This window comes from Pholis gunnellus (genome assembly GCF_910591455.1).
Source record: "Pholis gunnellus genome assembly, chromosome: 7".
NCBI lineage: Eukaryota > Metazoa > Chordata > Actinopteri > Perciformes > Pholidae > Pholis > Pholis gunnellus.
In genome coordinates, this window is record NC_136533.1 from 17,796,697 (window position 1) to 17,818,349 (window position 21,653).

Below are 21,653 nucleotides of genomic sequence, written 5' to 3' on the forward strand. Positions count from 1 at the left end.
GTTTATTGCCAAGTATGTTACAATTACAAAGAATTTGGCTAGGTGATTGGTGCATAACAATAAACACAGTGCAATAGTATAAGTCATAATTTAAAAATAAAAAAATATAATGTCCAATAAAATATGGTAAACAAACAAACAAGAGTATGTTAAAACAAGTGTGTTATCAAGTGTATATTAATAGAGAAAAGTTGTGCAAGAGTTGTGCAACTGTAAGCAATTGCCTTCGGGATGTAAAGTGTCTGAGTCAGTGGGGGTCCAAGTAAAAATGTAAATGTGTGGCTGTTTGAGGAGTTATGTGCCGGTCTAGAGTAGAACATGACCAGGCCGAGTGTAGCCTGGATTGGTTATACGGCACAGGGCAGGTAAAATACTGCTTAAGGATGATTGCTAAAGAGATAATTTCTTTATTTTATACAAAACTCATCTGTAACTCATGTTAATTATAGTCTATTTTCCAAATATAAACCAGGCTACTAGACATACTGAACACATAAACATCGGAAACAATACTATAGTATTGCCTATAATCACATATATGTCATGACTTAAACTGTAAACTATAAACACTTCTGTGGCCACGATTGTGATTATTGGGTTACAAGAAACATCAAAGTTTTAAAAAGACGTATACCTTTTGCTCTAACCACCACGGACATACAGTGTGTGTATTATGGTGTGCTCCAGATCAAATCAGCTGTAGACATATGTAAACTGGGCGATACAGCTTGAACAGGCTGCGCACACGTGTGTTCATGTGCGTTTGTTACACTTTGGTTTGTGGCATGAGCTTTAGAGGAGCTGGTAAGCCAATTTTGTTTCTTGCATTTGTGCTTAGCTAAGCTAATTATTGCTAAGGTAACCACGTGTTAGGCAAAAAAAAACAAAACAAGCAAACATATTTCCAAAAAGGTCAAACTTACATTTTCAGCGAGGAGAAATGACATTAACTGATATTGGAGATGAATTGAGTCTGGCTGATGTCATATTCTTCCACTTCTATTTGACTCAGTGTTGCTTTAATGTTTCCCTCAGTGTGTTCATTGATACTGGCAGTGTGTGGGATGCTGCGTGTTAGCAGGATACACCCCTTGCTCGTCCAGTGCCAAGAGAAGTAAACAGACACCAACACGCATGGAAACAGACAAAGAAGGATCCAGGGCAGGGAAACTGTTACAAACTCACTCACACAAATTGAAAGGAACCTCCTTTGATGGAGTGCTCCCTGCCTGGAAAATAAACACACGCACTCCCCTCTGGCCTAATTTGGACTGCTGTCCTTCCGTCAGCCTTACACATTCAAATCGGACATCACAATGGCCCAGTGTGCACCCACTCAAAAATCCAGCTAACTGTAGAACAGAAACAAACCACGTGGGATGAGACTGCCCGTTGATGTTTACCCTGCTACCAATCTGCCCACTCTGCTGCTTCAATAGAAAACAAAGCATGTGACTATTATGTTTAGATTTAGCAGAGACACAGTGAGGAAACATTTGGGTTCAATCCCCTTGTTTCAGCAAATGCCTGCAGACTCGGAGCAAAAAAATGAAGCCAATTATGAACTCATTCATTTGCTTTAATGGTGTCAATTTAACGTGTGTAGTACGTAGCATTGCTGCAGGCTGTATTGTCATTTTGACCCTTGGTACAATACAGGAGTGGCAGTTTCCCGCATAAATAAAAATAAAGGCAAATCTGTTGTGTGTGACACGTGAGTGAAAAACACATCTAATACACAATCTAGAGGGGGGGGGGGGGGGTTGTCCAATTGTGGCTTGGGTTCATTCTATCACACATTACAGCATTCATCGCTACGGACACAATTTTCTCATTACCAGCTGCGTTGTGTTGAAAGTCATAACATGTAGTTTCTTTGTCTGTTGATATCAGAAGAATAAAATTTAATTTTCTGATTGGTTTAAAGCAGTTATGTTAAAGCAAAAAATAAACATCCACAACTCCTCACAAACCTGCAGGAATGGATGAATGCAGCCCAATGTAAGTTTCACAATGGTCACACAGCAGGGAGACTGACAGCAAGGAGACTTCATGTGCTTCACACAGCAGCACCGGAAAACACATGGTGATGTTATAACCCATCCTCCACCGCTTTGTATGAGACGCTTAAAAGTGCCACATACCTTGAGCCTCGGCGTCGTTTGACCTGGGACATGAGAACAGGCTACTAACCCTGCTTATTGGCTGGGAGTTAAAGCCCCACGTAGGGTTAAAATGCCCCCAGAAGTGTCCTGAAAACAGCTAAATATTTTAGTATGTGATAAAAGTCGTAGCATAGCAAGTCATAAAAAGTAAAAATAAAATGTCATAGTACGTCATAAAAAAGTCAAAAATAACATAGTATGGCATGTCATGAAAAGTAAAAAAATGTCATAATATATGATGGCATTAAAAAAGAAATCACAAATGACATGGTATAGTAAGTAAAAAAATGAGTTTAGTTTGTCATTAGATGAGAAAATGTCATGAATTAGTCAAAGTATAGTAAATCATAAAAAGTAAAAACACTGTCATATCTGTCATAATTGTAACGGTGGATCATATTTTAAAAACTGATCATACATTTCGTATGAAAATCTTAATTACCACAACTCCTAAATAAATGATCTTAAGTGAAACATACAATATTTAATGGAAATACTTAAGTACAAGTACCTCAAGATTGTACTCTAGTATCACCTTGAGTTACTCACGTACTGTACAGAATAGTACATTACTTGAGTAAATGTATTAAGTTACTTCCCAACACTGTTTGTAACCGACACCTGGAAGACTCGGTGTAGTTTTTAACAGTCCTCAGTTTACACACATCAACAGCCCCCTCTGCTGGACAATATTGACTACAGCAGAAACTAGTTTGTTCTGTAAAGTGAAGTATTTCTCGATGTCTTGACTATCAGAGGATATTTTTATACTACAAGACATTAATGACAACCATATGCAGTGACAGGGTTAAAATGTTTTACTGTAGTGCTACAGTACGCAACAAGTATGAATGAAAACATCGGGCAACTTCATGTTTACTGTAGTTTCGTTCAATATGACAAAAACATCTGGCATGTAGAATCCCCACAACATGGCAGTAGAGTAGAAAACAGGAAAAGAATGAAAAGAACAAACAAATTAAGGTGTAAATAAAAGCATTCAACGAGTCTACTTCCTTCTTGTGCTCTCTGATTCTCTCCCATTGGGTAGATCAGGACTGGCAATGGAGACTGAAATTCAAGGGTTAAAAACCAGTAAAAACCAAGATCACAGATCTGGTTTTGTATAGCACAACCATAATGGCTTACTCGCACACATGTGCTCCTTCACACTCTCATTCACTCACACACAGACGCACACATACGCGACAAACTCACACAACCCTGGGAGAGCAATTGTCGCCCCTGGTCTCCATCCTCCAAGCTGAATTAGATTAGGAAAGTCAAGGTTAATCACCCAATAAATACATTCTGAAATCTATTTTTGAAACACAGACCTCCAGACAAATATATACAAATTGATTAAAAGAAAAAAACAAAACAACTCATTACCAAGTGTGTACATCTTAAAACAGACACTTGAAAGTGGTGTGGACCGAGATGCACACACAAACCCCGTCTATCAGGCCAAAGTATAGAAATTATTTTTCGTGTATTTTCACTCGCTCGCTCTCTATCCCTTCTTCCACACGCTGCCTCTCTATGTAACTGATTGTACACACTAGTGTTGTGGTCTAGACCAAAAGCAGTGCTATGCTATTATCCCGTCTGTTACAGCACTACAGGCACACAAATACAAAAGACACTCTGTTTGGCTCTCTGCCCTGCCTCTTTCCCATTATCCTTCCTTCCTACGTGTCACTACTAACACACACAGTGCTCCCTGTAAACAAGTACTCTTTGTCCTTTCGGATTATAAATACTGTTTTGGTAAAATCATCATCATTAAAAGACGAGACGGAGTGTATTTGAGCGCACATTGATACAAAACGCACAGAATTGCACTGTTGGAAGATATTCCTTCTACATTTCTCTTCTTCTTTTTTGGCTTCAGCATTTAAGGCCCAAATCTGGAGTGGAAAGGGAGTAGGAGAAGTCCAAGCGGTGATCTGCCTGCGCCAATAGGGCCTACTGTAGTGTAGGAACAAACAACACACATACAGGCACACTAACAGATAAACAGTATTGCAGGGCAATATAAAAAAGATACTAAGGAATGGTGAAACATCCTCTTTGTCATTTCTTTTTGCAAAATCATTCTTCATCTTCATCGTCATACATTTCATCTTTTTATTTAAAATCTTTTCAGCCATGCTTGTCTCTCATCCCTCATTTCCTGTCCAAAGTGTGTGGGCGCCAGTGCTATTTCAGTCTGGCTACACTAGGGGGTGCTGTTCCTCTGCAGATGACTGACAGAAGGTGGCTGTGGCTGTGTTTATTGCTTTATTGTCCATGCTCCTCCCCTATCAGAGGAAACAAAAAGGGACAAAGTTGCCCTCTAAACACTGATCTGAGGTCTCGGCCCTCATCCGCTGATTGTAGTCTGTGCTTTTCTTTTCGGAGGGATCTCATGCCAGATCAGTGCTGGAGGGGAAACTCCTCCCCGAGGAGCGGGCTCAGGTAAAAACGTAGTTGAGGAGGAGCTGGGAGACAAGCAGGACACAGAGGACGAGACAGTGGCGGCCCGTTAGCGACACGCTGTCGTCTGTTGCTCTCCGGCGAGTCAGCTGACGACTCAGAGCCACCAGGTTCCTACAGAGAGGAAAGGGTCAGCGTGAACAAGGGTTTGTATTCATCCATCAGACGATAATAATGTGAGTTTCTAATTCTGTTTTGAAAGCATATCATACAATGTCTTTCACATCCTTACCCTTAACTTAAACATGACTGTTAACAACTGTTTTCATCTGGGAAACATGTTTCTTCTCACCAATAACAAAAGAAACATACTCTTAAGACATTATGCTTCCCCAATTCAATCCACACGTGTGTGTGTGTGTGTTTTATTTTTTACCGCTGGATGTCCTGCTGCGTCTTCTGTATGGATGTGATGGAGGCCTCTATCAGGGCAATGTCCTTCACCTCTTTATTGCACCGTGCACACTGGTTTGAGAATCCTGGGGACATGAGAGGCGAGAACATAAGACTTGTGTAGCACGGTTTAAGATGTTGTTAGTTTTGGATGTGTGTGCGCGCGCCTCACCTTCATTGTCCGAGGACTCGTGTGTAGGTTCTGGTGTGGTGCTGCTGCTCTCAGTGTTTTGGCTGCAGCTGGACGGCTGGCTGCTGGCCTTCCTTCGTTTGCCATTCATCTCAGCCTGGGAGGAGGTAGAAGAGTCTTAAGTGCAACTTATTCAAACTTCACTGCGGACAAAACTGACAATGAAATGCAAACTGATGCAGCAAAGATGTGGATTAGCTGTCTGGGCATCACTGCAGCCAATATCAAGTGAGAAAGAAAGGGGCCGATCATGCTCGTCAGTGATTTTTCAAACCCCTAAATATCAGGTGCAGTCTGGCTTCACAGGAAGCAGTGCAGCTTTCCTTTTGATGAAATGTCACTGGCACACCCATCAATAATAGATCAACGTTGCTCTAGCTTGGAGGTGTGTGATTGGTCTGGCTAACCTTCTGTTGGCTGGCCCAGCTGTGGCTGTAGGAGAGCCCGTTGTGTTGCCTCTGGTTTTTCTCGTGCGTCTGAACCACTCCGTCCTTCTCGAACTGAACCAGACAGCGCTCAGGGTCCCACGGCCGTGTGCTGCCAAACAGGACAACACAATAAGCTTTGGATGCAGTATCATTTCAACCTGAACATGTCATTGTTAACATGTTTTTCCTCTCCTTGCTCTACAGCTCAATTCTTGTTATACTGACCTAACATCTAAACTAAAAAGGCTGAACAGTGTGTGCCATCTCCTGTGTTTTATTCTGGTGCGAGTGTGTTCATACTCCATGTGCCTGTAGGTCCACTCGGAGGTGACTGGGTCTTGATGGAAAAGTTTTGAGTGCGAGGGTTTGTCTCCCCTTTCCTTGGCCTCTCCCCGCTGAGCTTCCTCCAGCACAAACTTCTCCTGAGTGGCCCTCAGCTGGTCCCGGTCCATGATGGCACTGGTCACATGCTGCCAGAGTCTGCCAAGAGCATATCAAAATGACTTGTATATTCTACACGTAAATGTCACATAACCCAGCGGCAGATTTGTAATTGTTAGCTTTGCGATGTGGCTAAAAACATCACTAATGGCTGCATTTCATTGAGGTGCATGTTGGCTCACTGAAATTGACACACCGACACATAAATGGAAATCATTGTTAATGTTGTTAATTACATCTACCTGCTAAATGTATGCTGAGAGAAATAAAATTATCGTTTCCTTAAATTAACAACCTACAAATCAACATTAATGATTTAATGACAGGTGACATATGAATAATCTTGAGAAATAAGCATTTGTGGTTTACCTTTCAGACTCAAACTGTCCCTGCTGGTCTATTTGGACCACTTGTCTCTTGAGGCGGCTGCTGCGAATGTCCGAGCTCGGGTTCCACAGCGACTCCTGCTGGGCCGAGCGCTTCTCGTGAATGAACACCTCATTGTCCTGAATTCAGCAAAGGCAACACAATGCTTCACTCCCATCCCATCCCACTGGAAAACATGTATTGGTTTCGTTAATTTCCAGAACGTAACTGGATAAAAGCTCTCACCCAGTGTCCATCAACGGTGGCCAGTAGCTCCTCTCCCACATAGATCTTCCCGCTGATCTGATTCACAGAGCAGGCGCCTCCAAGGAAAGGCTGCAGTCAAAGTGTAAACACCTTTACTTCACCTGCTGTTATCTCAGATTGTACGGTATCAAGTTCCACTAATCAAGTAACTATCCTAATCTAAGAAAAAATAACTAGCCAGTGAACATTTACAAATATTACTTGTTGAAAAATGTACCTTGAGTTTGAACTCCAGCTCTGTGAAACATTTGGTTTTCTCACACTCAATGGTAACCTTCCCACCCAGCTCCAGTGTCATAGTGCCGTACAGGATCCCTACAGGAGGCACAGATACAGTATTACAGCATCAGAGCAACAGCACATCAGCATGAGGAGAATAACTAAATCCTGTTGGAAGCTGCAGATAAATCATACCATTCCCTGAGTGGACGCACAGCTGAGAAAATTATTTATGATCTAGTGCCTCCACGGCAGACTGATCTCAGTGCGAGGGGTCTGCAGTGTAGTAAACAACCCGTCTTGAAACCAAACCTCGCCTCTATACAACATTCAGAACTATGTTTTCATCAGTGTATAATGACTGGAAACTGAGAATTGTTGCAGTTTCATTAGCTTACAATGAGCTCTTCTTATCTACATCTACCAAGTCTGCCGTGTTGCAGTGCCACGTTTCTACAGCAGCCCAGAACGGACAACCCAAACGCTGGCTCTACAGAGAGCCTTTAACATTTTGACTTTAGGCCACTAAATCCCACACACTGGTCCTTTAAGTAAAAGTAATACCAGAATGTAAAAATACTCTGTTAAAAGTATAAGTCCTGCAGTCAACTGTTACTAAATTAAAACTAAGTATGAACATCAAAATATATTCAACGTACCAAAAGTAAAAGTATTCATTATGCTGAATAGCCCATTACAGAATACTATATGCTATATTGTTTATACTTATTGATGCATTAATGTGTTCATCACTTTCATGTTGCAGCTTGTAAAGATGGAGCTAATTAACTACTATATATACTTAATAACGATATACTACTTAATAAAACATAGTTTAAGTTGAATTATAGTCTGTATTAAGACTCTAGTAATTAATATTGTCAAATATATTGAGTGAAGTAAAAAGTGCAATATTTACCAGGAGATGTAGCGAAGTAGAAGTATAAAGTTATATATAATGGAAATAAAGTAAAGAATTTCCAAAATGAATTCAATTCAATTCACGAGATGGTGAGAACAACGAGTATTCTTTAGAGAGTAGACTGATTGCTTGTGAATAAACGAATGAACTAAACTGACATTGTAACAGCGTCACAGGATTTATTTTAATTGATTAGTTGCCAGAGGTCTCTTAAGAAAAAGAACCTCGTGCACTCACAATATCCTATAATAGCCCCGAGAAACTGGACGAGCTTCTGTTCTCCAAGCCACTCAAAGACTTCCCATCCTTTCTGTAATAGATAGGGTGCTTATAGTCTGTGACAGTCTGTGTCCTTGTTTTCATTGACTCACAATTGTCATTGAATAACACATTATAAATAACATATATCAACCATGTAATTAGCAGGCAAATGGATCCAATAGTATTCAAGAGGACAGCGAAGGTGACCGTTACGTTTCATATTAACAAAATTGGATTGTTATTAACATAACAGGATTAAGAGGGACAGCATCACCAAAATTGACCTTTTGTTCCCGCTTAGAAAGTTTAAACAATATATGGCCATAAAAATTGCCATACATCGTTTTTTTTTCTCAAAATGATTTTGGGAGAAACTACCGACAATGTTTACATAGAAACAAGAACATGGAGAGACAATGAATGGTGATGGTCAACATGATATTTACCTTTGCAGTGAGCGTACGGCATGGTGATGACATACTCCTCGTCCCGGCCCAGGAACAGCAGCCTGGCTTTGCCATCCAGAATAGCTGACAGAGAGTTACCTACAACAGCAGGAGAGGGAAGCACCTAATTAATACCACAGCAGGGTTCTGGTATTGACGTTTATTAAACGATACACAGCCCTACCCCGTGACCACATTGCTGTGCCCTTGCATTACTTTAAATGTATGTCTATTGGTTACATTGTAGCGATTACAGATTACATATTGTAGTGTGCCGTGTACCATAGAACTTGGATTTGGCCAGGATGCTCCCACTGATTGAAAACCCATCCTTCCTATTGCAGACATAAAAGGCAGAGATGGGCGGGTGATGGGACACCTGGCAGGGGAAAGAGAGAGACATTAGAGCAGCAGTGTGAGGAAAAAGAGGTGTCAGATCCCCTAGCACATATTTAATTTTAGACTTGCTGCATTTCACAGGTTTGTGCTCTGTGAAATACTTCACACAAGGGAAGAATCATGTCCTGTGCATTTACAGGTTCTAGCTATGAATGTGGTTTCACCTGTTCAGCTATGTAGAAAGTGCAGCTGTTGGTTTGAGGATGAAGCCAGCAACAGCGAAACGTTTCCCCCAAGATTGGGTTGTAAGGCTTCTTCAGACCCTGGAAAATACAAACGCATACAATCACATCAGTATCAATGTAAGCGTCTTCTGAGACAGGGACACTTAACTAACACCTGATGGTGAGGACCAGTTACATTGCAGATGATCACAGGATCAAACTGGCCTCACCAACTGAGATTTAAACAGTTAAGTCAGAGATAATAAGCATCACCAAAGAACACATGACTAATAGTCTGGACTCAATAATTCAGCAGGGAATGATGCACATCATTGTATGAAGAAAGTCCTGTAGATGTCCTAATAATGATCAGTTACCAAGTGTCTACCCATCCATCTCCAGTGAGCCTCCTAGAGGTAGTCCGCACAAAAAGTGTTGAGCAAGCCCAAATTCATTTACAGGCGCTAGCTGCTGGCTTATGTTGGGTGTTTGGCTGTCTCTGAGGAAATAAATTCCTAACGAGTCGAATCAAGTGGGAAGTGTATCCTGACGTTTTCACTGCAGAAATCGACCCGGAACAGAGTGATTTGTCAAGCGGCAAAGAAATACAGTGTTAGAGAATTTCATATTAGAAGGTGATGACACCAACAAGGGCAGCGCTAAAAAAACCATTCAAAGACTCCCAGTGCTCCCAAAACAAGAGAGCCTGACAGTAGAGATTCTGCTGAAAGCTTTGGCAAAAACCAAACAGCTGAATCCTCTGGTTACTGCTGATCTTTGAGATGGTAAAATGTAATTTAAAAGACCACTACGCTATAGTTATTATCTCCGCCATGAGATTCATGCATCTTATAATCAGGGTTGTCCTATATTTGGGCAACTATGATGAGAAAGGGCCATCTGGGACAATAATGAATAAACTCTTACCTTGGGCTTCTTGTAGAAGCCAGACAGGTACCATCTCAACACCTGCTTGATCCGACCATACCCACTCTCCTCCAATGTAGCTCTGTGGCAGAAGAGATGGTGAAGGACACACAATTATGAACAAATAATAATTACAGGCTTCATCTCATTTTCAAGGAAAATGTGCACGACCTTTTGCGCACGCGCACACACACACACACACACACACACACACACACACACACACACACACACACACACACACACACACACACACACACACACGGGTAAAAGGTGGGGGAACCCTAACGGCATTGACATTATTGTCTGAAACTGCCAATCAGATTTACTTGTTTATCGAAGATACCGGCGGCCCACTTTAACCTCTAAGTATAGTGATTTTTGAATACTGACTGTGAGAGCAGGTCAGCGTGGTAGTAATAGTCAGACAGCTTGTCCAGGAAAGAGCGGGGCTCCAGGATGAAGGTGGGCAGCACCACCTTGGACAGGTCCATGCCCGGCCGCAGCTGCTTCAGCAGGGTCCAGATCAGACCCTTGTTCTCCTCGGATACAGTCTCCACCTGGGACGACTCGCCAGCCTGAAGTAACACAGACATGAGTGCACGTTAATGAGGGTTACCTATAGTGACATTGATGGCTCTCCGGTCAGAGACCTGGGTTGAGCAGCTGGGACTTTCAAAGAGAGAATTTCCCAAAGGCAAGGCCTTACATTTGAATAAATATTGGGCAAGAGCAGGTAAGAGAAGGTAATGAACGGAACAATGGTGGATACAGTATGCCTGGAGTAGAAAACAGGGCTTTCACAACCCGACAGAATACTTGGATCATTCAAAACACTGAAGATGCATTTGTTTTTACATTTTCTTGCTGCTATTTTGAACATAAAAAGGTAAAAACTACTGTGAGGGAGCTGTAACTCGAACAAAACAAGACAGAGCGAGCTGCATAAATATAGTAGCTGTAAAACCAGCCACTCACCTCAGCCATATCCTCTGTGCTTTGCTCTACATAGGCTGTGGCCTGTGGCCCCGGGGACAGCTCGTCCGATTGGTCCATGTCACTCTCCCCGGTCAGCCTTCCACCGTTCTCATTGGCCGGGGTGTCCCAGTCATCATGAGCCTCGCGCTCCGATTTGTCCGAAAAGCCGTCATGCTCCATGTGGTGATTGCCCAGCAGCACACTATCATTCAACCTAACAGAAACAGAAGAGAAGACAACACCAAGGTTATAATATTAATAAGCATCCCTGTTATTCAACCGCTTTATTGCTACTGCTTACAGCTTACAAACCCATCATGTAGATAGAATAATCACAGGATTTAATGAGGTAGATCCCCTAAAAAAAAACTAAAACTGTGCGCTGATCTTTGACAGGTCGCATCTTAATAGATTTGAATTGGTATCATATGTAGCTCTCATGATGTCAGCAAGTCGTTACAAGGAGCTATTCAATTGAGTAGCTTGAGGAAGTGTTAATGACCGTTATTAGACGTTAAAGATGAATAATGTCAAATGACATTACAAACATCTTATTCAATTCCGCTTCAGTGCTGCCAAAGCTTTGTTGATTGCTTCTCCAGTAAGGCAATCTATAAACCGCTCAAACGTAAACAAAAACTGAAATTACCTGCGATGAACCTTCAAGGCTCTGAATGGACTCACAATGTGGATTGAATATGGAATCAAATCTCCCCCTCCCCCTCCTCTTCTCGGCTATGATGAGTAAGGCCACTGCGTCAGAGACTATCCACTATATCACTCTGGCTGACCTGGATGTATTTAGTTAATGTGACCCGTCTGGTTGCCAAGACAACCACAACACCATCTCATTCTTATCCATCTCCTATTCACTGGGTCTGAATGTGACCGGTAAACAAACAGGGTACATGTGTGCATGTACTTTTATGTGAAGTACATGCACACATGTATGCTGTGCATGCACACACATAGTTGAAAACTCGATGTATTCCGATCTTTTATTTTCTCAGTGTGGAACGTTCCAGTCTTGGACACATCAAACCCAGAGCACAGATACAACCAACAACCAGAAAAAAGTTGAAAAAAAAAAGAAAAGGGAAACACGGTGAAGAAAGTCACGCATCAGCTTTTAAATAGCCAAAGACAGGAATAGCAAGAATGAGAGAAGGAAAGGGGGATGGGGGGGGAATCGATAGCTAATAGGGAACGTCATGGTTCCAATCCTTCAGCCATTTTACAAGTCAAACAGTGAATGTCTGTGTACTCTGGTGGGTGCACATGTCCAAGAACATACTCAAGGGAACTCACAAGCAGACCGACACACATATGAAAGCAGGTCTTACTCATACGGTTTTACATCAGATATTTCACAGATCCTCCACACTTGGAATCTTAACAAATACAGTCAAACATTGGGAGTCAGATGAAGGTACATGTAGTGTGTCATGGGCTATGAAAACCACACTCAGTTATGGGATTGTGGTCACAGACGACAATGAAACAGCTTATTTTCCCCCAAACCATAATGGAAGGGAGTTCGGTTTTCAAAATGCCTGAAGGCTCAACAGACGAGAACAGTCACATTCTCGCGCACACTCTGTGAATCACTAACCAACCAGTAACGTTATTTAATAACCCAAACACGCCCTGGTATAGAGGTGGCTTTCCTTACCTTAAAGACAAACAGCATACAGACAAACTCTTCCCCAGTAAATCCAAACACAAGCGCCGTCCTTCCTTATCTCCTCTCTTTCGTGTGTGTGTGTGTGTGTGTGAATGTTTTTGATCCAGTCACTAAAAAGGTGCACATTCGTTTCCTAGACTCTGGCACACCTGCTTCCTGGATGTGTGCGTGTGCATATTTCTGTCTGTGTGCCAATGTGTCTATCTGTGTGGGCGGGCTTGCGACGGCTGTCTCTGCCGTCTATTTCTGCCTGGTGTATAGCTCTCATTCTACTTCATCTTCCTGCTCCTCTGTCAGTCATGTGACTGCAGGGGCTGCTGTGACTGGCTGGGAGAGAAACCGGAGAGGAGGGAGAGCTGGGATGGATGGCCAGAGGGAGGGTACAGCCATGGAGGAGGGGATGTCTAATGTGCAAGGTAAACAGCACACAAACAGCAACGCCCACGTTCAAGAGGAAATGCAAAAAATAACTATACTAGATAGGTAACATGTATAAAGCATTAACACAAATGGCAGATTGCATTATAAGACTTGGTGTGGCTGATGGTTACATAGCTTATTTTATTTTATATTCACATTTATATGGTTCCGGACTTCTACTGGCCACCACCTATGGGTGTTAGCTGCCTTGCAGATTAAATGCTGAGTAATGACTACTTGTTCTGATTGTCACTATTTAGGAAATTATTTCAGAATGTGGATACAATTTAAAAATCTGCTAATTAAGCTGTATTGTGAACATTTTTTTATAGACAATATAAATGTCAAATCAAAGGCTTATAAGGCTTGAAAAACCTCATACAACAGCATAGATCACTGTTTGGAAGACATCTCCACACTCCTTACAGACTTCTATCCTGCTAGTGTAATTAATACTCTTTCCAGTGACCAATAAAGCACATTTTAACCAGTTTTACAAGGTGCTACTTTATACACTTCATGAAGCAAAAGGTAAATGGTAGTCTTCCGACAACTCAAAGCACTGTACACTAAATGTCAGCACACACACACACACACATTCAGACTTTGATGGCAGCCTCTCTCTTTTTGTATCACACATATACAGCATATGTGCTCAGCATTACAAATAAAGCAAAATGAAACAGTGGCTAATTTTAGCAGAAGCATGCTAAATTTAGATTCCATTTGCAGAGTTAAGTATTTTCTAGGATAAATTAGGTACAATAGGCAGAGAGGCTTCAGTAGCTACAAGAGGAGATGGTTTTCAACAGATGTAAATGTTTAACAATGGTCGAAAGATGGTTGCCTGGGGAGACTGGGCAAACATTACAGTCAAGATATGAATATGATTTTTAATTGCAGGATCACCTGTTTTTCCTTCATGCTGTCACTGTCTTTGTGTTGATGTCACAGCATGGCTTAAAGTATGTATGACCGCCTCTATCATGTATACATGCTTCTAAGTAGTAGTTGGTACGTGTTCATACTGTCTTGGGGAAACCACACATTTCTGTTAAATAATGCAGCCTTCTACCTATAGATTTCAAGTATGAGCATGTATCTTGAGTAAGAGTCAAGAGTGCTACAAATGTAACTACGGTTCTATTAATTCTGGATGACCACCAGATCGCGGTGCTTTAGCACTGGAAACCATTTCCTCCCCGGCCAGTTTGGGGCTACTAGCAGTAGCTTGTGGCCCCCTTTTTGGACTCTGTTCAGCGTCATCTGAATGAGTGTCAATAGGCACATGAAAATAGACATCCTTGAGGTGGCACAAACCACGCCCCCTGTGCCACTGACTAGAGCATCTGACATTCAAAATGACAGAACCTTTACAAACTTGTTCAACTCTCTCAGGTCTAGGATTGGGATGAATCTGCCATCCTTCTTCGAAATGAAAAAATACACTAAATAGAACCCACTGAACCGTGTATGCCACTCTACAGGCTTTATTGCCCACTTTGTCTTTTCGGGATCTCTGACCACAGTCACTCTGACCCTGCAGAAAGTGGGTGGCCGGCATCAGAACTGTAGTTTGTATCCCTTGGAAAGTGCGGACACCACTGAAAGGGTCTGTGGTCTCTCTCTCCCAGTAGCTACGGTGCTGCAGAGAGAAGCATCCGAGACTGGCACCTCGCACCTCAGGTCTGACTGCACTGCCTCCTAAAGCCTTTAGGGGGGCGACCACGGGGGATAGTGCTCTTGGCACCTGAAAAGCCGTTGGGAATAGGTGGCAAAAGATCCCTCTGCCTAGGAACTGGAATCAGACCCTGTCGCAGGCCAGCAAACCGCTGCCTGGCTTGATCTGCCTGCAATCTGAACTCTAGTGCCTGCTGAGCAGCTGGCCCAAATATCTGACCCGGAATTGGAAGGTGAGAAAAAATAATTACCGATATGCCCTATGCCTGCTGCTATGTTAGAACTTCTAGCAAGGAGATCATCAATCAGTCAACACTGAGGATGGGGGCAGCGGGCATCAGGTCTGAGAGCCTCATCTGGTGACACTATCAGAGAGGCAATGGTAGGTTCGACTGGGGCCATACGATCTAAGACATCATTTCCTGGGTCCTGCATTGCAGCAAAGTTCCTGCAATCGCGAGTCTGATGGGAGAACAATTTAGGGTCTAACCAGCACTTCTGGAGCTCTTCAATATAGGGCTTAGAAGGAGGGACTGAAAGGGCAGAGGGCTGTGGAATCTGCCTGAAAAAAAGCACTCAAAGGAGCCGCTGCCACAGGAGCTTCATCCAGCCCTAGGCGTGTAGGCGTGTAGCTGGCTTCATTGTGGCATGGCCAGCCTCTGATCCATGTACCTACCATCAGAACCCTGAGAAAAAGCATCAGATGCCCTGGAGGTTGTATCTCTATCATCGTTGTGCACCTTATCTGTAAACAAAATGCAGGAGGCTGCAGTTGATAGTACATCATCCTGTTGACAAGGCGAGTCCCTTGTGGCGGAGTCACCCCAGGGAGCTGGCCATCTATTATCAGGCTGAATATTGAGCTGGATCTCTTTAATCTGAGCAAACTCTGATGAAAGACTGCCAACCTTGAGAGCCAAAGCGTCAGCTTTCCTTACTATTTTTGGTGGAACACACGAGACCGCCTTAAACCTCTTAGATGTTGTTGAGTCTGCAGCCACACGAGCAGGCGGAAGCCCAGTTTCACCACATACCTTTGAAACTCTTGCCATTCTTGCTGACAGTGGAATAAATCTACAGATCACACAAGGGTCGTCGGGTATGCCCACACTGAGGTGCTCGATTACCAGACAGACCGGGAACTAATCTTGGCCGGGCACTAACCATAGCCATCTTAAGTGTGGATGGAGTTACAGACATGCGAGTTCAACATGTCATGAAGTGGGTCAGTCACAGAAAATAAACACTGACTAGAGGAGTAACATAAAAACAGTACACAGCCAATTTACCAAGGTGTAGACTGCATAAATAAGTCAGTAAAAATACGTCCAGTAGAATTACCAACAGTAAATTGCCGTGCAACAACTTGGGAGTTTGATTACAGGAAACACAAATCATCCAATGACAACTACTAAACGTAAGATGGAGATAAATGATGTGTGAGGCGCTTTAAGTGTATGCAGCTGTATGAGTGTAGTACTTACTGTAGCAGCTCTGCATCAGTGAGTGCAGTAGACTGCAGCAGGTGGAGTATATGGGAGGACTCTGACGATGTGCTTATATCTCCTTCTTTCCCACCTTTGGCTGTCAGCTTGTAGAGACTGGAGCAGCTGAGAGCCAGCTCCAAGGCATCCATCCAGCACCGCCCTGGAGAGACGGGCACATTTTAGAGACGGGAAAGGGCGCATTCAATAAATCCTGCTCGTAAAAATAAATACACTAGAATGTACATTTCCAACGACCAGACACACGTCTCACCGTCAGACTCAGATGCTGCTCTGAAGATCAGGTAGTTGCTGGGTAGAGGCTGCGTGATGGAGCCAACGTTCTCTCCTTTGGGACCCTGAGCATATGGATGAAACGGTGAGTCACGCTTCATGCCATTTCAGTCATGTTGCACCAACAGAATCAAATGGCTCTCTCAAGGACTGTGAGCATAATGGAGCACTAAACAGTAGAATTATCTCTTCAAAATGCAAACTATTGGGTGAAACAATGTGAAAATACAGACAAAAAAAAAAGCACCGACAGAACTGAGCGTCAACATTTTCACTCAGCGTTGCTAAATCAGTTTTTTTAATTAAACTCCAGTCATAATAACCAAAAAAATGCTTTCTGAACAGTTTTAATGCTGTTTAGACCATTTTCTCTTCTTGTATTTTGCAAAACACACAATCAGACTTAATCAAAACCAACATCTAAATAAAGAAAATGTAGAATTATCCTAGTATTGACTGAATAGTTTCATTTAGATCTTAGTCTGTCTCACTATGATGAATAGTGAGGCAGACTGAAGTCTGTAGACCTGTTGATCATCTGTCATTACTGGCTTTAAAATAAAAAAAACCTGCCAGTGAGCCCTACAAACATGTCTGACCTTGAAAGCCCAGATGGATTTGTCCAGTGGATGATAGAGCTTGAAGCAGAAGCCGTCCTTCTTGGAGGGTCTCTCAATCAGCTTGCAAGCACTGAGCAGGACGGTGCCCACCCAGTGGTCCGCTTTGGGGGTCTTATAGATCAAAAGAACTCCGGGCTTCAGTGCACACCACAGTTTGGTCCAACTCTTTAAAGAGCCACGGATCTAAAAGGAGGCCAAGGGATGAGATAGGAGGACATTTTAGTACCAGACACTAATGGGAACACAAGAAATATGATGTTGCTTGTGTGATCCATAGTCTACCGCTTATCTGGGGCAAAACAGACTAAACATGAATACATTCTGAGCTGTAGATACTTTCATTGTCCCATGATTATTTGTAACAAGAAATGTGGAAGTTACAACTAGGATGATATACTAGCAAAAGGCATAAATGACAGATGATGCTCTAATGAACATCCCCACACCTTTAGCCAGTTGGACATGATGACAACACTGGGATCCTTTAGTGCACTAAATAGTTCTTTAGCTGCCCGTTTCTTCTCTTGTCTGTAGTTCTGCTTTTGGAGCTGTGAAACAGGAAAGAAACCAACAGATGAATGAGTCATCAGTGTTACTGGTCAGGGGACTGATCTGACAGTAACACTAGATGGTAGCAGAGTTAACCAAATGCTCACAATCACGCTGTTGTCTTTGAATCATTAACATGATTCATTGTTGATCATTTGAAATAAACAAAGGGGTACACATTTAAAATACTAAAAAGGTTCCCAAATGTCTGATCTATATTCATCCCACTGAGTTCAGACCGAGAGATACTGAAGAGCTAAATCACATGCACTTTATGACTCTTCCAATTGCACAATAATGCTCAACATTTTGCACAACCGTCTCATGTTAAGGAAGTGATGTGTACCTTAAGAGACTCCTTACGGCCCAGCTTCTCTGTGGGGGAGGGGCAGTCCTTCTCGACACCATTAAACATCCTGGACTCAGACTGAAGGAGGGAGGAGAGGAGACAGTCGGCGAGGATGAAGAGGAGGGAGATTTAAAAGACAAATGCTGTTAGCTATTGCAACTTCTGTGGAGATTTAGTTTACATAATCTAGATCTAGATCTAACAATCTCTCAACATTCTAAAAAACAACAACATTTGGGACGACATTTTAGAATAGCACAACCCTTTTAGACAAACAATTTACAGTTGTGACGTACTGCCACAAGTCTACTGACTTGAGTGGCTTGCATTATGAACCCAAAATGTAATTGTTCCCTTAGCCGTGTAGCTCATCTGATTTGCCATAAGTTCGCATGAAGCAGGCGGGTGGCCCTTTCAGTCGGACAGTTAATTTAGCAGGCAGTTCAGGTGTTGTGACCACAAACTTCCTTGGTAAGAGATCAAAGGGAGATAGAGATTAGAGTCTCGGTAGTAAATTATACTGTGGTTTCCCCAGGATATAGATTTGCATTACAACTGGTTCTGTATGCACTAAATCAATACGACTCCCCATATTAATTGATGAGCAAACACATGTTTAGTCTTTTCTATTTGTGTTAAAAAAACAAACAAAAGAAAGCGTTAAAAAGCGTGGTTTACTATTACATGATGTGAGCATAAGGCTGCACTCAGTCTCCTTTTGTCCCATTAGGGCTTTCAGGATTGAAGAAAGGGCAAAGGGCCCGAGATGCAGCTGCGCCAGTGAATTATTCCATATATAAATAGGCGATATTGTGAAGCGAGGCAAAGCGACAAGAGGAGAGAACACAAGACGAGATGAGATTACCCGGTTGCTATTGGAAACATTTATTGATCTCTACTAATTTGTATCACTAAAGAATGAAAACAGATTGTTTAGGACTACTACAACACAGGCAGCACCAGGTCAATAAAGGTCTGGGTCACAGTTCCCACCATGGCCCTGACATATAAAATCTGTTTTTAGGGCTGTGTATTGGCATAAAAGCAATCTTATGCATTCAGAACAGTGGGTTCAACATTTGTATTTATTATAGTCCCTGTAACATCATCCGACATCATAGGACTACTGCGTCAAATGTATAGGATTGGTGCAGTGTCAGGACTTAAATGCACTGAATGTTTGAAACAATCTTGTATATTTAAAAAAACAATTAAATAAAAAATGCTTGTACATGTTTCAGGTTGATAACACTACAAGCAATCAGAGGAACATAAATCAGAGACTACAAGAGGAAAGGGGCTCACCTAATGAGTCAGTTAGAGTGAGCTGCCCAATCAGGATCTGTGTTCTTACCTGGCTGCCTGGGGATTGGGCAGGACTAAGTTCATTACTCAGCACGGAGAGACCGTTCCCGTCTGTGTCACTGCCTGGTGGGAACCCACAACACACAGTCACATACAAATGAACTCCGTGAATAAACCCGCTGACAGACAATTAAAGCATGGCAGCCCCCGACGCAGATCATAAGCAGACGTTTAGGTTTATTGATTGGGATGGAATAAGTACAGCACAGGGCCACATCACGTCACAGACACTGGAATCCACGTCACTGAAATATCATAATTTGTTATTTTCACATTTCATTCGACAGCTGTGACCTCTTGGTCTTTTACCTGGGCTGAGGCTGTAGAGGTCGTTGTCTCCTCCATAAGACAAGTTCCGGGTGAGGGTGCGAGGGTCAATTGTAGGGGGGGAGGTGGCGTTGGGGCAGAGAGAAAACCTCCGATGGAACAAATTCTCCTCCTTCATCCTGACAACCTGCTCGTCCTCTGCAGGGAGAGAAGTGCAAGGGGGAGAAAGGACGGAGGGGGAGATTTGGAAAGGAAGGAGGAAGTTTTGTTTAAATTAGATTCTTGCATGCTTGTTCATCTAACATTAAGATTTTAAAACAGTAGAAGTGATTTATCCGGTCTTTGTAGCTCTTCTTCCTTTGAACATTATCTTCCTTGTTGTCTCTCCCTGCATCACTAACTCTTAAACTCCATCCTCGTCTCTTCTGTTTGTGTATATCTATCGGTCTGTCTGGAGCCCCCACACTGTCTCTCCTCCCTAACACTAACAAAGACTTACTGTACCAGGACACGTCAAGCCTGTCCACATAATAGCGCTGTGCGTGGCAGTGACAAGCAGTTCAGACAGCACATTGTCAGTGTATATGACCGATAGCGTCTCCAACCATGTCCAGTCGCTCTGTTCACAGAGAATCACTGTCCAATCCGACCCCCACCACCATTGCCAGTCCTCCTCCATCCTCCCTGTCGGCCTGCAACAACAGGCTTCACTCCAGAAAATTGCTTCGCCCCCGAAAATGCTGCTTCTTCAGTCATTCCCTTGATATCCTCAAGGATCCCGTCTACTAATGAGATGCACACATCTCAGCACACAAAAGGGGACAAATGCAGCGACTGCATATGTGGGCAGGATCAAGTTGTGGCTCTGCGGCTTCATGTTCATTTACAGCAGTGAGTGGATTAGTCATACATTTAGCCCACCATGCCCAAGAACATCAATAAAACATACAAGCATACAGTATGCATACTGTAAATATGAGAGTGCACAAACAAAGACAGAACTGTAGACAGAAAGTCTTCAGTGAATCTACGCGATGTTGATGACGAACATGTTTTTCTTCTTTGATACCAAGAGACACAATGACAATCAGTTTACTCCTCTTTCTCTCTTGTGCCTTATTTTCTCCTGTACTGAGCTCAGTAACTATTGACAAGTGGCAAACTATTCATAGCATGTCATTAACAACTGCTGAGGGTGGTGGGCTGATCATAGCTCACCGGAGCCGACGGTAAAACACGGAGGCTAATAGAGCGAAGCCGTTACCACCTGGGTCTATCTGGACAGCCACACTGTTCTCTACTCAGATCAATAGAATCCCATTTGTTTTTCTTTCAGTGCACCAACACATACAGTAGACAAGACCCTCTGACTCCCAGCCTGCAGAGCAGTCTCGCCTACAAGCCCTCAATTACACCCAAGAACGCCGCGTTACATACAATTCATTCATAGAACATTTTCACAGACTGATTCATCATTTAACTCTCCCACATTATTCAACTGTGATTACACTGGTGTGTGAGGAGTGCCGTTTCTCAAAGTGTACACTACTAAGCGATGGAAGTAAAACCTGTGGGTTGACAATGGATTAAAGGGTGGAGGAGTATTTGCGGTTAACAAACGGTACCCTCCCTCTACAAGCACATATATGCCCATATTAAAAATACACAAGCACACTCGCATCCATACTCGTCACACCACATTCGCTGCTTCCTTTCGTTTTCCACTCTGCCTCTGTGACTCATTCTCTCAGCCTCCTGACTCCCTTCTTATTTCTGATCTTGCAATCTCTTCTGTGCATTTCTTCATCCTGCCTTCTGCTCCTTTGTCTTTTCAAAGAGGCAGCTATTAACAACCTAGACATGAAAGGGTAAAGGCACCTTTATTCTTTACGAAAAA

The 21,653-nt window shown here is 42.7% G+C and overlaps 1 protein-coding gene across 1 annotated transcript in view; it reads right to left on the reverse strand.

The window, feature by feature from the left end:
• Window positions 1-2,968: 2,968 nt before the first annotated feature.
• Window positions 2,969-21,653, reverse strand: part of osbpl5 (oxysterol binding protein-like 5) — a 41,349-nt gene continuing 22,664 nt past the window's right edge. The window contains exons 3-23 of the mRNA XM_079162450.1: window positions 19,799-19,954; window positions 19,479-19,552; window positions 18,122-18,202; window positions 17,673-17,774; window positions 17,206-17,409; window positions 16,587-16,671; window positions 16,313-16,475; window positions 11,045-11,258; window positions 10,460-10,644; window positions 10,067-10,148; window positions 9,140-9,238; window positions 8,859-8,955; window positions 8,577-8,675; window positions 6,946-7,043; window positions 6,708-6,797; window positions 6,465-6,601; window positions 5,955-6,134; window positions 5,634-5,763; window positions 5,209-5,323; window positions 5,020-5,122; window positions 2,969-4,757 (exon numbers count right to left, since the gene is read on the reverse strand). Of these exons, the coding sequence (XP_079018576.1) occupies window positions 4,622-4,757; window positions 5,020-5,122; window positions 5,209-5,323; window positions 5,634-5,763; window positions 5,955-6,134; window positions 6,465-6,601; window positions 6,708-6,797; window positions 6,946-7,043; window positions 8,577-8,675; window positions 8,859-8,955; window positions 9,140-9,238; window positions 10,067-10,148; window positions 10,460-10,644; window positions 11,045-11,258; window positions 16,313-16,475; window positions 16,587-16,671; window positions 17,206-17,409; window positions 17,673-17,774; window positions 18,122-18,202; window positions 19,479-19,552; window positions 19,799-19,954 (2,630 nt within the window). The 3' untranslated portion in view covers window positions 2,969-4,621. The remainder of the gene's footprint in view (window positions 4,758-5,019; window positions 5,123-5,208; window positions 5,324-5,633; window positions 5,764-5,954; window positions 6,135-6,464; window positions 6,602-6,707; window positions 6,798-6,945; window positions 7,044-8,576; window positions 8,676-8,858; window positions 8,956-9,139; window positions 9,239-10,066; window positions 10,149-10,459; window positions 10,645-11,044; window positions 11,259-16,312; window positions 16,476-16,586; window positions 16,672-17,205; window positions 17,410-17,672; window positions 17,775-18,121; window positions 18,203-19,478; window positions 19,553-19,798; window positions 19,955-21,653) is intronic.